We start from the raw sequence: 15631 nt of genomic DNA, 5'->3' as shown, positions 1-15631 counted from the left end.
ACAGGTTATGCTCTAAAGATTCACAGGGGTCCGATACTCAGAACCTCTGGGGATCAGCTGCTTGTGATGTCACATGGCCTGATCACAGTTCAGTCCCATTTAAGAGAATGGGTTCAGATGTGATACCAAGCACAGTCGCTGTACAAAAGTATGGCGCTGTACTTGGTAAGTACTGAAATGGCTGCAGCTAATCGGCTAGGGGCCCAGATGCCCCCCCTTCCTCAAATCCTGCCTTCATCTCTTACTTTCCCTTACTTATTTTGTCTAATATTACAGATAAAACAGAGATTACATAAATATTCTGTGTGCCCCAGATGCTCTGCCAGCACCCCCACTTCGTCTTCACGCTCCTGTGTCTAGGTGTAAGACAACTGGCTACCTTTTGTGCCTTATCCGCTAGTAGGACAAAAATATTACTAAGCCCTCCCCTTTGCCCACCCGGTCAGCTGGTCTTCTGTGTTCGATCGAGCAGATATATAGATCTTTTTCCCTGCAGGGTTATGCAGGAAATCCTGGAGACTGAAAAACTGTGAGCGCTACTTATTTATCCTTCATTTCTAGCTTTAGTATTGCTTTAATAAAATCCATGTTTATTTGAAACTTTTTTAAAAACCCACTATGACATCACAGAAGTGTTATCCAATGTAGCGGCCTATCACAGTCTTGGTATGCACGGATTTAGGTGAGTGAATATACACGACTGTATGTATCACGATAGTTCACACTAAACTTACACCACAAAGGGTTGCTATGGGTAAATGTTACCAGAATGCACCATCATGTCTATTAGTCCTCCTTTCAAAATGGCTGCCTCCAATGTGCGTAGATGCCATCTGGCTTTCTAGCCCTTCTTCTCTGGCTGGCTGGACTGCCGTTTCATAGAACAGAGACTCTTTCTTTGCTCTGTTTCCCGTTCTCTTGTCCAGTAAATTAAACAGAATTCGACTTTTATACAAAAAAAAAAAAAATGATGTGAACTCGTCGTATAGCGCGAGTCATTGTACTGATACACAAAAGGGGAAAAATGGGTTTAATCCTTCTTTGTCAGCAAGAGAAAATGGAACAAGGAAACACAACCCAGACAAATGTAAGAAAAGATTAAACTCAACGTTGATACAGAGAGAAAAAATATCTAAAGAAAAAAAAAATTAATTTGGTCCAAAATATCTCCAGAGGAATAAAAAAAAAAAATATAATAATTTTGCATAATCAGCAAGTGCCATCTGGAACAATTAACAAGCCTTCTATAGAAATCTGAGAGCCGTTCATATTATATTATTAAGGATCTGGAATTATACAAGCAATAAATCCTTGCGAAACAAAAAAAAAAGGAAAGGGGGGAAAAGCCATTTTCTGCGGCTTGTCAGAGCGATTTTAGCTTTGAATACAGGAGAACACTTGATAAAGAAATTAATATTATGCAAATGACATCCTGTATTTAAAATTCTCCATGATGGCACAGGTTTTAGCGCGGACGCCGCGCGTCGGCTTCATGTTTAATTCATGGGCAAGTTCACCTGTCAGTTTGCAATCAGCGATATGGAGGAGCGTTCACAAACAGCAGAGAGCGGAGCTTTAATTGGAAAACTCGGCTGCATCTTTCAATTATTAGGAGTAAATTAAAAGCAGATGCAGACGGCGTATTAAGGATTTCCAAGAGGACGTGGGAAGTACACATTCATTGTTGTTGAGCCGCTGCGGCGGATGCTGAAATGCAAAACAATTTTGGGCATCAAAATCTGTTGAAGCAATCTGGTGTGTGCCAATCCGCTAACAATGGCATGGATGCTCACATTAACCTTTTGTAAGCCATGTAAATGTCTGTTACATAAACAGAAGCGTCAACAGGTGCAACAAATTCCAGAATCTGAGAAAACTGTTCTGTGGTACAAGTGCCCATTGCATGCTGTTAAACAGTGTCGGACTGGGATGTCTAGCGCCCACTAGTGGAATTGATTCTAGGTGCCCACCCTACTACTAGAGTGCCCATAATATAATTTATGCCTCTGGTATATTAAATGGTTTATCCACTTTTCTAATACTGATTGTCTACCCTTAGGATACCCATGCTGATCAGCTGTACGGAAACAGCGCAGCTACAGGTAATAACAGATCAGGAGGCATGAACACCCGTGCACCACTGCAGTACCTATACCCACTGCTACACCCTGTGTGACAAGCAAGCAGCATGGGGTCTAGAAATGTTAACATTACCTGTACTCTCCTGGAAAAGCTGATCTGCAGGGGTCCTGGTTGTCAAACCCTTTTATATGTAACATTGAGTCTATCCTAAGGAAAGGTTATCAATATTAGAAAGGTAGATAACCCCTTTAAAGGGATTTTCAGGAACTGGAGCAACCCATGTGTTATGCGGGGGATGTTTAAATTAAATGGAAAAAAACAAAAACCCAGCATATTCCTATGTCCCACATCACGTGTGTCTCATGTCTTATGGTACTTCATTATCTGCCACTAGTGTCCATTCAGTCTTGTGCTGGCCTTGCACCTCATGTGATCACTGAGATCAATAAATGGCCTCAGCAGCTACTGGTGACTAGTGACATATGTAAGTGATGTCACTGGTCCCTCTAGAGTTACACCTGAGCCAACTGATTGTCCTCAGCATTCACATAGGACGCAGGATTTCCAGCAATAAGGCCCCAGCAAAAGACCAAATGGCTACTGGTGGAGACAATGTTAATAAGTTTTGAGGGGGTTTTTTTTAGTTTTTTTTTTAAATTTTACATCTCTCTGGGCGACCCATGGGTCACTCCAATTTATGGACAACCTATTTAAAATGGGTTGTCCAGACATTTTACTGATCGGTACGGGAATGACACCCAACTTGATCAGCTGTACAGAGCCGCTTCCGGCGCCTGTCATGTACACAATACAGGATCGGAAGCAGAAAGCTCTACCCACTATATAGTAGCCCAGCACCTTCACTGCAGCTCAGCTCCCACTGGACTGCAGTGATGGTGCCACTATACAATGGATGGCGCTTTCTTCTTCCAGCCTCATTATGTATACAGGGCGGGTGCTGGAAGTGGCTCCATACAGCTGATCAGGCCGGGTGCCGGCTCCTTAACAATCAAGTACTTAAGGCTTATCCTAAGAATAGACCATTAAAAAAAAAAAATAATAATAATAATTATATGTCCCCATCACTGCTCCCAAACAATATAATAAACGCATCACTGGTCCAGTATGGGGAGCTAGTGAAGTGGCCACTGTATAGGGGAGGTCAGGGAAAGGGCCACTGTATGGGGGGGGGGGGGGGGGAGCAATGGAGGGGCCAAACCGTGGCGTCTTCACTGGCCCCCCATACGGCAATGTTAGCTCACTACTTACCTGTCTACTTCAGGGTCCCATTCTATATCTCTGCTCCAGGCACACTGTTATGACATCACGTGCGCATGAAGCAGGAAGAAACGGGAGGGTCCAGAGAACAGGCAGGTAAATATTTGTTCTCAGCGTGTAGGCCACAGGCTTAATATGGCCTGTAGCCTAAAAGTTGGGGAGTGGTAGAGCAGGATCGGCAGAACCAGGGAAAACCTGGCTGCTACATTCACTTCTCAATCCCTGCTCCTGATCGCGGCCTCCTTGCTTCCCACTTCAGCTTTCAATGGGCCCAGTGCGCTACACATTTAGCAACGTGATGACATAATGTGCAGTGCAGGGGCCCCTGGAGGGCTGAAGTGGAAGCAGCGACGACAGTGAACGGTGGTGGGGATGGGTACGTTAAAAGGGGTCGTGACTGGCTGGAGTAATCCGTTAGTGTGCTAGCCATTAAAAATACAGCTAGCACACATTTGTGTGTCTGGAACCTAAGGCCAGTTTTAGATAGCCATCCAGGTGACATGGCCCGCTGAAATAGCTGCATTTCCTGAAGCAAATAGAGTTCATCTGAAGTGAGCTCACATCATCCTAGTGATCACTGATGCTGCAAGTTAAAGTCCAGCCACAAGGCTACTGTCCTTTACTCAAATAATGCAGTGAGTACTGGATAGTAGAGGTGACGTCAGGCTAGAGGTGAACGAGATCATCACTAGGATACGGTGAGCTCATCTCGCTTGCTTTGGAAAATGTGGCCATCACATACAGCATGTTTCCTAGACTAAACATGGCCATCTGAAACTTGCCTAACTGGGGAGATCATAGAAACTACAGGGAGAAGTTACCCTTAGTCATTCAAACTCAGAACCCCAGAGCTTCAAGGAAACTGTGTTAACCACTGAGCCACCATGTTACCACCTAATGTCAAGTATGAAACCATAATTGCAACTAAAACCTCTGGTCAATCATAGATCTCTGCACAAACAGAATGTGACTTCTGAAATACAGCTCAGCCCCATTCACTTGAATGTAATTCACTTGAATGTAAGTGATGTCACCCCACCAATATGATACTGATGATCCTATCAAAAGCATATTAGGATGATGACCTGCCATAAGGATAGTTCATCAATATTTAAGTCCTGGAATACCTCTTTAAGTTGTAGGTGGAAGTTTACGAACAAACTGAACATAAGAAGAATGTCTAAAACAGTTAGGTGTAGGACTGGACGATTTTGCCTAAAAGTAAAATCTAGATTTTTTTTTTTTTTTTAAAGTTTACAGGCGGTTTCAATTTCATTTTTCTTCCTTTCACTTAAACTGAAAAAAAGTTCATTGAGCTGGCATAGGGAGTAGAAGTCGGATATATCTGAGGTGGGCCTCCTTCTCCTACCACCAAACTAGGACTACAGTGAAGAAATGGCTGCAGCAAGAGATTCTGCATGGAAGAGGCCAACATCAATTTCAACGTTCAGATGAAAACCAAACTAAATTGTGCTCCTTTCAAATGTTGGAATCATTTACTTGCTGAGTCCTAGTTGGGTGGATATATTACCTGAAGGTTTTGAGGTCAATCATCTTTGATTATTGATTTACCTTTAAGTTACTGACCCCAACTCACCGGAACACCACATAGTATTTAGTATCCCCTTAGTAATTCACTGTACAGTATAATAGAGCAAGATGAGCTTATCCCCTACTAGAACACATAAGAGGTGACATCTGAGAACTCTACAATTTGGTGAATTTAATTTGCTACAATGGAATGAATTTCCCCGATCTGAGCAAAATATCTGAAGGCAACTTCAACGACAGTAGGGCCAGTAATGAGTTATTAGCAGGACGGTCTGATTGGGAGACATATCTCAATGTGTAAACCTCACCCAAGGCTATGATGTGAGGACCGAACGCAATAAGGTGCAGATATTACCGTGTTTCAGGGTAACATCATTCCACCATAAATGGTAATGAGTAATGACAAGTTCACTGTAGATTGACTGATTTGGAGAACAAATGTATGGACCTCCATAGTAACACGAGTACCACCCTTCAGCAGCCCCGGCAGGACAATCTGCTCACTTACCTTTATCCAATTAGTCAGGCCCATCATCTCGCTTTTCAACCCTTCAAGGCAAGTAAACCCCATTCATTTCTCAAACCAGATGAGATTAAATTTACTCTTCCAAACAGGTTACAAATAACACAATAGAGCCAATGCGCCCCACTCGCACCACATCTATATATGAAATATATACTTTATCCTGACAGACAATTTGTCTTTTCAACAGAGAACTGATAAAATCAATCTCTAACAAAATTTGCTCCATTACAGATGAGGCCGGTGACCTCCCTGGTTCACACTTGCCCAACTGCTCACTCAGCAAATCCATTCTCAATTTTCTTTAGACCAGGCACAATAAGGAAACCTACAGGATTAAACATTGTTGACTTACCACTGTGAGTCAAAATTCTGAAATTAAAGGGGTTTCCAGGAGACTAGGGCATTATTAAATTCTATAAATGTCTATTAGGTAGGGGGCCATCTACAACTTTTGCCAAACATGAGCGAAAAGAGCTATGTAAGACAACATCTCAAGTCAAATGGCAGGGCAACCATGTTCTCCTGATACTTGGATATGTGGTACTCTGAGCTATCACACTTTTATGGTTTATTCTCTAGACAGGTCATAAATGTCTAAAGAGGTTATTCAGGATTTGAGGTGTGTATAGAAGAAAAAATGTCATATTCAGTTGGCCAGTGCTTTATCTGCTTCTGGTCTCCTTTCCATAATGTGCGGTGCTCAAACCACCAGAAGCAATGAGGCTCACGTGAGATCAACTGAAGCCTTAGAGGTTGCTGGTAAGGATCCAGCGATGTATGTGAGTGAGGCCACTGTCACCCTGACTGTTTTGTTGACAGAGATCAGTTCAGCCATTCTAAAGATATAAGCCTTTTTAGTGTTGTTGAAAATTAGGGTCTACTAGCCAAGTGGGCAGTAAGACTGTGGTACCGCTCTGGGCGGGGTCTCTGTGTGCTTTATGTCATGCACTGTTACGACCCAATTGGCCCCTATTTACATCAACTCTAAAAGGGGTTATATCTTTGGAATGGATTTGGTTAATCACCATAATGCTCAGGGTGACAGCACCGATCAGATATAGGTCATTGGGCTTTTCAAACCTAGTGACAGGTCCTATTTAACTGGGTTGTCCAAGAATTTGTAATTTATGGAAATGTTATGACATAAATATCTGATCAGGAGAATTTCAGGTTGCAAACTTGAAAGTAGTTGCTGTTTGCAATGGCTGATATATAGAAGTTGCAAAGAGCAATAAATAAAAAACATAGTCAAACAGGCTAGGTCTGAGCAGGAGGAGGTCACTCAGAGCTGTGGGTAGGCAACAGACAAGAAGACATAGTCAGATAACATGCAAAGCCTAGAACGGAAAACAGATAAGTAAAAAAAATAAAAAACTTTTGCACAGTTCAGTTCTGGAACTTAAAGAACCTGTTGCTCAGGCACTGAGTGATGAAGTATAGCATCTTGAGAAGTCCTGCAAGCAGCAATTTTCTCTCTGAATTTTTCATGCGGAAAGTGAGTGAAAATCACACGGACCCCATTATAGTCTATGGGGTCCGCAGGTTTCCTTATGTAACAGCTTTTTTTTAAAAAAAATTATTTTTTATTATAAGGATTAGGTTTTCTTTTGGGGAGGTCCCCAACGGACTCCCCTAATGGAAACCGAACCTTAGTTCACATCTGCGTTCATGCGGCCTTAGTAGATTTACAGACTGATGAGACATTCATAGAAATACTAAGGAGCATATGCAACATCCATGGTTATCTACATTACTACTGCAGCCTAAAAGGGAAAAAAAAGTCTGAAGTAGAAACTAGAAATATCATCCTTTGTACACTAGGGGGCGCTCCATGGTCTAAATATCAAACAGATGTAATAGGAAATGTGATTTTTATTTTATTTTTTTCAAGAATTTTTTGTGTAAACGCATGGAACAATATTATCCCTATGTTCCTAGAGCATCAAATCAATTTTATGTCCTAGATTACAAAACAGTTCCACACTATTTCCACTATTTGCTTCTGAAGCAGCAAAGCCATATACTCTGAGGTTATGCAGCAGAAAGGTTGCTTGTTATGAGGTTCTGCAGCAGGAAGGGCACCTGTTATGAGCTTCTGGCACGTCTATAAGGGCACAAGTTAAGAGGTTCTGCAGCAGAAACGTGCCTATTATTCTACAGTAAGGGCTCGTGCTTAGAGACAGCAATAATGACTCATGTTATGACGTTGTCACATGTCATGCCAGATCATGAATTTCTGCAACGTTGCATGTTACGCAGTCCTACACCAATAATGTTTACAGGTCCTGCAGCAGTAAGCGCATGTTATGAGGTTCTGCCACAGTAAGGGAATGTGTAATAAGGTTCTACATCTACAGTAATAATGGCTCGTGTTATGAAGTTCTGTAACAATAAATGGTGCATGTTATGGGGTTTTTCAACAGAAAGGTTGCATATTATAATGGTTGTAGGAGAAAGTTTGCCTGTTTGGCTGCACTAAAGGCATGTGTTGTGAAGTTCTGCATGAGAAAGAACACATGAATGAGAGTGTGCAGCAATACGTGCTTGTGTTATGAAGTTCTGCAGCAGCTGGACACGTGTACTATGAATGACAGTTTAATATACAGGACATAGCCTCAGCTTATGCAAAGCCAAGAGAAGAACTGAGCTTGGAAATAGATGAGCTCCTAGAGAAGAGGGAAGAATAGAATTGGCTGCAGGCGGAAATAAAAGGGAGTGTGTCACCAGAACTCAGAACCACCGACTCCACTGCCAAGATATCGGAATCTTTGTCAACATGCAAATAAGCTGCTTGGAGGAGCGAAGACCTTGCCGTTTACCTCTTTGGAGGATTGACAATGTCCTTGTTGCTCCAAAGAGCACATTTGCATATTGATGAAAATTAGAAATATCCCAATGATGGAGGCAGGGATTCACGAATGGAATTGATTCAGGTGACCCTAACCTGTATATGGGGCTGGGTTGATATGCTGAGTTCTGCTGACAGACTCCCTTTAAGCTGAGCTACAAGGAAAAGCAGACTACCAAAGAGGAGGAGGTGAGTAGCCTTAGCCACTATGGGCATGTGCATAGCAGTATGACCCTACAAATGTAAGAGAGATTCCGAAAATGAATTAAAAAGGGGTAGGTTTAGATTTGCATGATTCATTTCATCTGATAAAATGAAGTAAAATACAAAAACACAATCTATAAAAACTTTGAAAAAATAACTATACATCAAAGCAGGTAACAATGGTGACAACATATCACTTTGTAGTATCCAGATGTGTGGTGCCGGCGGCATGGGCTTACCTGATATTGCATACAGGTTGGACTGCTGATTTTCAAAGTCTGGCCGGGTATTATTTCTACCTCGAAATGTGGCAGGAAGGGTCAGGGATATATGTCTGAAACGAGAAGTATATAGCTTGACCGTTACCACCCATAGTAATGTAAGAAATGTGAAAGTCCATTTAATACCAGGAAATAAAAGCACCAATACATTTTATCCACACCCCAGAGCAAAAGGAAAGCACAGAAATGCCCCCCAACACCTAGGGCATATTCACATGACTGAGAGGAGGCTAGAATTTTTGGACCTTAAAGGGTTATTCCATTAGAGACACTTTTTCCCTATCCAAGATAGGGGGATAAGTGCCAGATTACTGGAGGACCAACCGAGGGACCCCGAGTGATCACTAGGACCCGAAAGTTCCCCTGAAGTGCCTGTGCCCTTGTATGACCAGCGCTTCATACACTTCAATGGGGCTGCCAAAGATCTATTCACAAGGAGGCTTCAGGGGAACTTTTAGTTCCTCAGGCAATGTGACAAGATAGGGGAGAAGTGTCTACAAGGGAGCAAATCCTTTAAGTACGTGATAATTTTTTTTTCTGTTCTCTTCATCTATCATTTTATAAGACAATTTGTATTTTTAAATGTCACCGTTTTGGGACACATAAAACCTAATTTCATTTTTTTATTCATTAATTCATTCAAAGAAATTTGTTTTGGTTTTGCTGTATGTTGAGACCCTTTTATTTTCATTAGGCTCTATAAGGGTTTGTTTTTTGCAGGACAACGGACTGTTTTATTGGTACCCATCTGGGGATACATGAAGTGATGAAGTGATTTAATGATATTGTATTCCATTTTTGTTAACAGACAGAATGAAGTAAAATAGAGCAATTGTGGCATTTGTTTATATCGTTTACCATGTGGGATAAATAATGCATTTGTTTTATTGTAATGGTCATTTACAGAGATACCAATGGAAAGCTACTTTATATCTCAGACATAGAAAGTTGTAACAGGAAAAGGCTTGGCTTAAAAAGTCAGGATCAGACCTAGCTGGTATGTTACAGCTGACACTTGCTTCTGATGGTGTGGGCACGGCTCCTGTACCATCCTAGTACAGTAACACACATATACTGTATATATATATATATATATATATATATATATATATACACACACACACACACAAACACATCTGCTACATTATAAATATTTAGCATATAAATACATACATGCTGTTATAGCTATTTTTGGCAGAGTGAAAAGTCCAACAAGGAGGATTTTTTTCTCGCCTGCTGTTAGTTTCTATGACAGACACCTACCACAACCCATTATAGTCAATGGGGTCTGCCATGCTCCATGTGTACCTGCTGTTGTAGTGGTCCAGTCTGTCGGTGAACCCAAACAACAAAGAGCCAGACACTAGTGCAGACCTAGCGTAAGGGTAAGTAGGATTCAGATATACTCCATTCTAATGAAAATAGCCATGAGCAGATGGGAGGAAAACAAGTCCAGCATGGAAGAAGTCACAGTCCCAAATGCTGAATGCAAAAGACAGACAGCACCTTCACACTTAGGCTGTATTCACACAGAGTAACACCAGGCGTTTTTTGTGCGTTTTTTGCACTTAGCGCCGCGTTAATGCCATGTAGCGCCGCGTTAACACCAGGCAACGCCACTGCATAATAGCGCGGCGCTAAGTGCAAAAAACACACAAAAAACGCCTGGCGTTACTCTGTGTGAATACAGCCTAAGACATCTGCAAACCACTCTTCAGGTTCTTCGCACACTATTTGCTTCACTATTAGTGTTATCAGATGAGCAGATGAGTGGGAAGGGGGTAAATAAAAAATGTCTGTCTTCAAACCGCTATCAGTAGAGGGGACATAGTCTACATTCACATTTGTGAGACTCTGTTGTAATGTCCACCTGAAATTGGTGGAGGGAAAAGTCCTGCTCGCAAGGTTTATTCTTCTGGTTTCAGTTTTACAACAATGGTCACCCAATGGACCCCAATGTGGTCCATTGGGTTCTGTATGTAACTGCTAGCTTAGCGCTCCGCCTGTCCGTTGTTTTGGCCCCTTGGACAGGTGATGCCATTGTGTACTTTCTGTCTGGAGCTTACAGCATGCTGTAGATAAGGTATAGCAATAATAAACCAGCATGCAGTAATAACAATCCCCCTAGTGGTGGCTTCAGGTAGTCAGGCTTCTAGCCAATTACTATATCTAAGAAAAGAACAAGGAGTTTGGTGTCAGAAAAACAGAACATAGCATTAGCAACGTACAACTGTCTGTAACAAAGAGGAATAAAATCTATCCGTATATCATCTGGCTTCCATAATGCATAAAGAAAAAGCTATTGGACTGCTGGATGAAAAAGCGCTTTCCAGACTCTGAGCTTACATCTGCATATGGAGCATGAGCATATGGCAAATCAAATAGCAGTATAAGGACTAGTTCCCCCCAGGAAATAATCTGGGACATGTCTCCATTCACATTACAGTCTTTACAATTAATCATCATTTGGAGGAAGCAAACTGACACAAACACCCGCGCTATACGTGTAATTATAAGAAACTCCATCATATTAGGTGGAGACGGAAACAATTACAATAAACTTAATGCCAACAGGAACATTCGGAAGACTTCTTCCAAGAGCGCACAGGGGAATTCGCACCATAGACTGTTAGTGTCACCCCTATCACAACAGATTGTTAAAGGGAGTCTGTCAGCTGTGAAATGGTTAATAAAGAATCTCCAGTACCCCGTAGTATTCACACTCATCCCTTTATAACTGCAGACTACTTCTCCATGATTTCCAGAATACACAAAGGAGTCCCGAGTACAACATGGATGTGTAAGAGCCTGGATGAGTTCTGGCCCAGACTCTTCCTTCTAGCTGAATACCACACCCAACGCTGCCCCACAGACATCCAATTTGATTGACAGCTTCTGCCTTGTTTTTGGCGGAGAGGCTCATAGCAAGTTTCTTGATGCATATGCGGTACAGTCCCAGGAGACATGGGTGGCCAGAGGAACTGTATATTAGTGAGTTCAGACAATTTTGCTTTAAGAGTAAGAGAACCGTAAAGGGGGTCTCAAGGTGTATATGGAGTCAGATGCAGAGGATGTACATGGTATAGTGGCCGTGTGACTTTACTGCAGTTGAATGCAAGGCTCCAGATGGTAACCACTAAGATTTTGGAAATGGTGGCAAGACTTATTAGTTAGGGTGCCATTTGCCACTAGCCCTGTTAGCATGCTACCTCTTTAGGAAAAAAGTAGACCAGTCCAGCTCACATAGCTACATGAAGAGGATGGCTTTGTGTGTCAATGTAAACTATACGTGTATTCAGAATGCAAATCAAGTTGAATACAATGGTGAAGGCTGCAGCATAGAGCCAGAGACAAGTGGAGAGCAGCATTATACTATGTGTGGGGCCACTGGGGATCATTATACAGTGAGAAGGGGCCACTGTTAAGCATTGTACTGTGTGAGGGCCACGGGTGAGCATTATAATGTTTGTGAGGCCACTGGGGATCATTATACAGTGAGAAGGGGCGAATGGGAAGCATTATACTGTGTGTGGGACCACTGGTAAGCATTGTACTGTGTGGGACCACTGGTAAGCATTGTACTGTGTGGGACCACTGGTAAGCATTGTACTGTGCGGGAGCCACAGGTGAACATTATAATGTGTGTGGGGCCACCAGAAAGCCTTATACCGTGTTTGTTTGGGGTAGGGGGGAGGCCAATGGTGAGCATTTTACTGTATGGGGGATCAATGCATTATACTGTGTGAAAGGCTATTGAGGAACACTATATTGGGAGATTGCAAGGGGAGCATTATACTGTGGGACAGGGGGAAACAGGAAGCATTATATGATGTGGAAAGGAAAAATTTGTTCTGGGACCTAATTTTTTCATTTTAAAATCAATTAACATGGCTTGGCTACTATACAATGTATGGAGAAATCTGCTTTCGGCTCGATATGCTGCACAATATCAAACCCACCAGCAGTCCTGATTAGTATGAGGGTTGGGTGTTGACCCCCCCACCAATGAGATATTGATGAGCTATCCTCTTCAATGGTCATCAAAAAAATCCTAGAAAGTCTCTTTAGTCCTACAAACACCCATAATGATACAATAGACATTGACAAAATAATGCAAAGTGATTTTATGTTCCTGGAAAAAATGTTAGTCAAGGTTATTCACTACGCTAAAACTGTATCCCCTTCTAACATAAACGGGCACCTTTGTCACCTTTGTTTTGAGACTGGTAGAAGCAGAATTTCCCAATAATTACCCTCCCACACACCCAATGACAAAGGCCTGGTAATAGAGTACTGTTATTAACAACATACCAACTACTCCAAACAAATAAAAAGATCACAATGTCAGGACATATACTGAGAATAAAGAAGCAAATAAAAGGGTGGTCTCAATCAGGCAACCCCTTATGATAGGAACCAAATGATTTTGCAAGCGGAGGTCGTGACCAGACAGACATTTCCATTGTAGTGGTAGTAACACAGGGTTGTGGAGTTGGAAGGCTAAACCACGGACTCCGATTCCTTTATTTTTCCACAGCCTGATTCTGACTCTTTCATAAATGGATAATAGCCATGGCCAGCCAGAAGTAGCAAAAAGCCTCTAATCCACAAAAAAAACTAATGACTGACTTATAAAGTTACATATGTAACAAACTATGTATCTAATTAAAGGGGTTGCCCAGGACCAGCAACACTGAGCAATGACCAGTCTCACTGGTGACATAAACCCCAAAGTTCCGTCCCAGCACAAAACTTAAAGGGACTGGGAGTGGAAAACAGGGGCAACAAGGGGCAGCAAGGGGCAACAAGGGGCAGGTAAGTAGGCATTATTTTTCATTTACCGGTACACTCAACCAGTCTACCCCACGAGTTGCTGAGAATCCTGAACAACCCCTTTAATTACCGTATACACTCGAGTATAAGCCGACCCGAATATAATCTGAGGCCCCTAATTTTACCCAAAAAAACTGGGAAAACTTATTGACTCAAGCATAACCCGAGGGGAGGGGGGAATGCAGCAGCTACTGGAAAATCTCAAAAATTAAAATGGACTGAGTTTTTGGGTGCAGTAGATGCTGGGTGCTGGGGAAGGGGAGGAGGTTTTTTGGTTGTCTGTCTGCCCCTTCCCTGAGCTTGAGAACTGAGGTTTCTTTTCCCCCCACTTGGAATTCAGTCTGGCTGATTATAGGGGATCTGCAGTGCTCCCATTAACCCCTTCCCAGCGGAATAGGAGCACTGCAGATATCCTGTATTCAGTGGACCGGGCACTTTCAGACACAGGGATACCTTATGTATATGTGTTTCACAGTAATTTTCTACTTTGAAGGCGGGTTCACACCAGCGCCCGATCTCCGTTATGCAGGTTTCCGTTTCCTGCCCGAGAAACTGGACAGGAGACGAAAACCGGCAGGCAGTTTTCAAACCCATTCATGGGTTTGAAAAGTGTCCGCTGGTGAGCATCTTCTGCTCTCCGTGGCGAAACTGTTTTTTTTTTTTTTTTTTTTCAACTGAACACAAAGTCAGACACGCAGGACTTTGTGTCCGGTAAAAAAAAAAATGTTTCGCGGCGGAGAGCAGAAGACGCTCACAGGCACTCATTGGCAGACACTGAAGAGAGAGCAAGGGAGCGGAGGCTGCATTCCGGGTCTGCTAGCAGAAGTACCATAAGTACTTCTGCAGTTTGAAAATCCAGCGGCCACCCATCTTGACTCGAGTATAAGCCGAGGCGGACTTTTTCAGCACAAAAACTGTGCTGAAAAAAATCGGCTTATACTCGCGTGTATACTGTACAAAAAATACAATATCGATAAATGTGTAATATAATCTGAAATAATACAGTATTTTATCTTTAAGTCACAGTCAGTAACTTTTTTCTAACTCCACCCAAAACTGGCCCAAATCTGACTCAGACTGACTCCACAACCCTGACAGCAAAATAATACTGCCATTCAGATTTTTTTTTTTTTTTTTTTAAAAAGGCAAATAAAGTTATTTTAAAAAATAAATTAAAGTTTCCCCAGCTATTTGATATGACAAATAGAACACACTCGTATATACATATGCACATACTGCATAGTCAACAGTGGCGTAAAAATAAAAAATAATAAAAAAAACAATGTAATATCTAATTTTTTCAAACTCCACCATTGAACTGCTTGAAAAAAAGAAACTTTTCGTTTAAAAAAAAAAAAAAAATTCTAGTAAGAAAGATTGGAGGAAGCCACAGATTTTTATTTTTTTGTAAAGTTACAGTTATGATTCCTGCAGCAAACCAAAGATCAGCCCTTGACCCCAAAATCTTCTCAGTCCTCAAGGAGTTACTGTGGAATTCTACTTTTAAAAAATTCTCCTCACAAGAGGGCGCTCTATGATACACTATCCATATAGTCTACTGAAGAATATCTCCTTCCTCTAAGTGTGGAACGTATACATCCTAAACCTATACCAACACGAATTCCTTTATGCTGCTGTAAAGCTTGTAATATAGATCACCATTCCGGAATTCATATACCCACAAGCCTTTGCCGCAGCGCGCCAGTAAATATTCGGCACTGTTCAAACATGATAAGTGGCAGCGAGCATTTGTCTCACATGCAGCTCATAAAATCATGATAACTTTGGGAGAGACATAAACATCTTGTCAGAGGAGCCGGCCGCTCATTACAGACACGCCAGGCTATGTCATACATCTGCAGACAGACAGACAGGTTTTACCGTACGCCATTAATTGAACTTTCAATTATTCGCCAGAACACGGTGCGTTTTAACTCAACCAGATTACAATACATTTTATTCTGACGCTTGTTTTATTTGCCGAGTAAAACAAAACTGATTCAATTTCCCTGCAAAGCCATAAACTGC

General features: G+C 41.9%; 1 protein-coding gene across 3 annotated transcripts in view; it reads right to left on the bottom strand.

The window, feature by feature from the left end:
• Window positions 1–15631, bottom strand: part of MVB12B (multivesicular body subunit 12B) — a 76496-nt gene that overhangs the window by 24742 nt on the left and 36123 nt on the right. For all 3 annotated transcript variants that reach the window (XM_075260207.1, XM_075260205.1, XM_075260206.1), the window contains exon 7: window positions 8729–8823. In XM_075260207.1, coding sequence (XP_075116308.1) covers window positions 8729–8823 — 95 coding nt within the window. The remainder of the gene's footprint in view (window positions 1–8728; window positions 8824–15631) is intronic.

This window comes from Leptodactylus fuscus, chromosome 11 (genome assembly GCF_031893055.1).
Source record: "Leptodactylus fuscus isolate aLepFus1 chromosome 11, aLepFus1.hap2, whole genome shotgun sequence".
Classification (NCBI taxonomy): domain Eukaryota; kingdom Metazoa; phylum Chordata; class Amphibia; order Anura; family Leptodactylidae; genus Leptodactylus; species Leptodactylus fuscus.
This window is presented reverse-complemented; position numbering and strand designations above follow the sequence as displayed.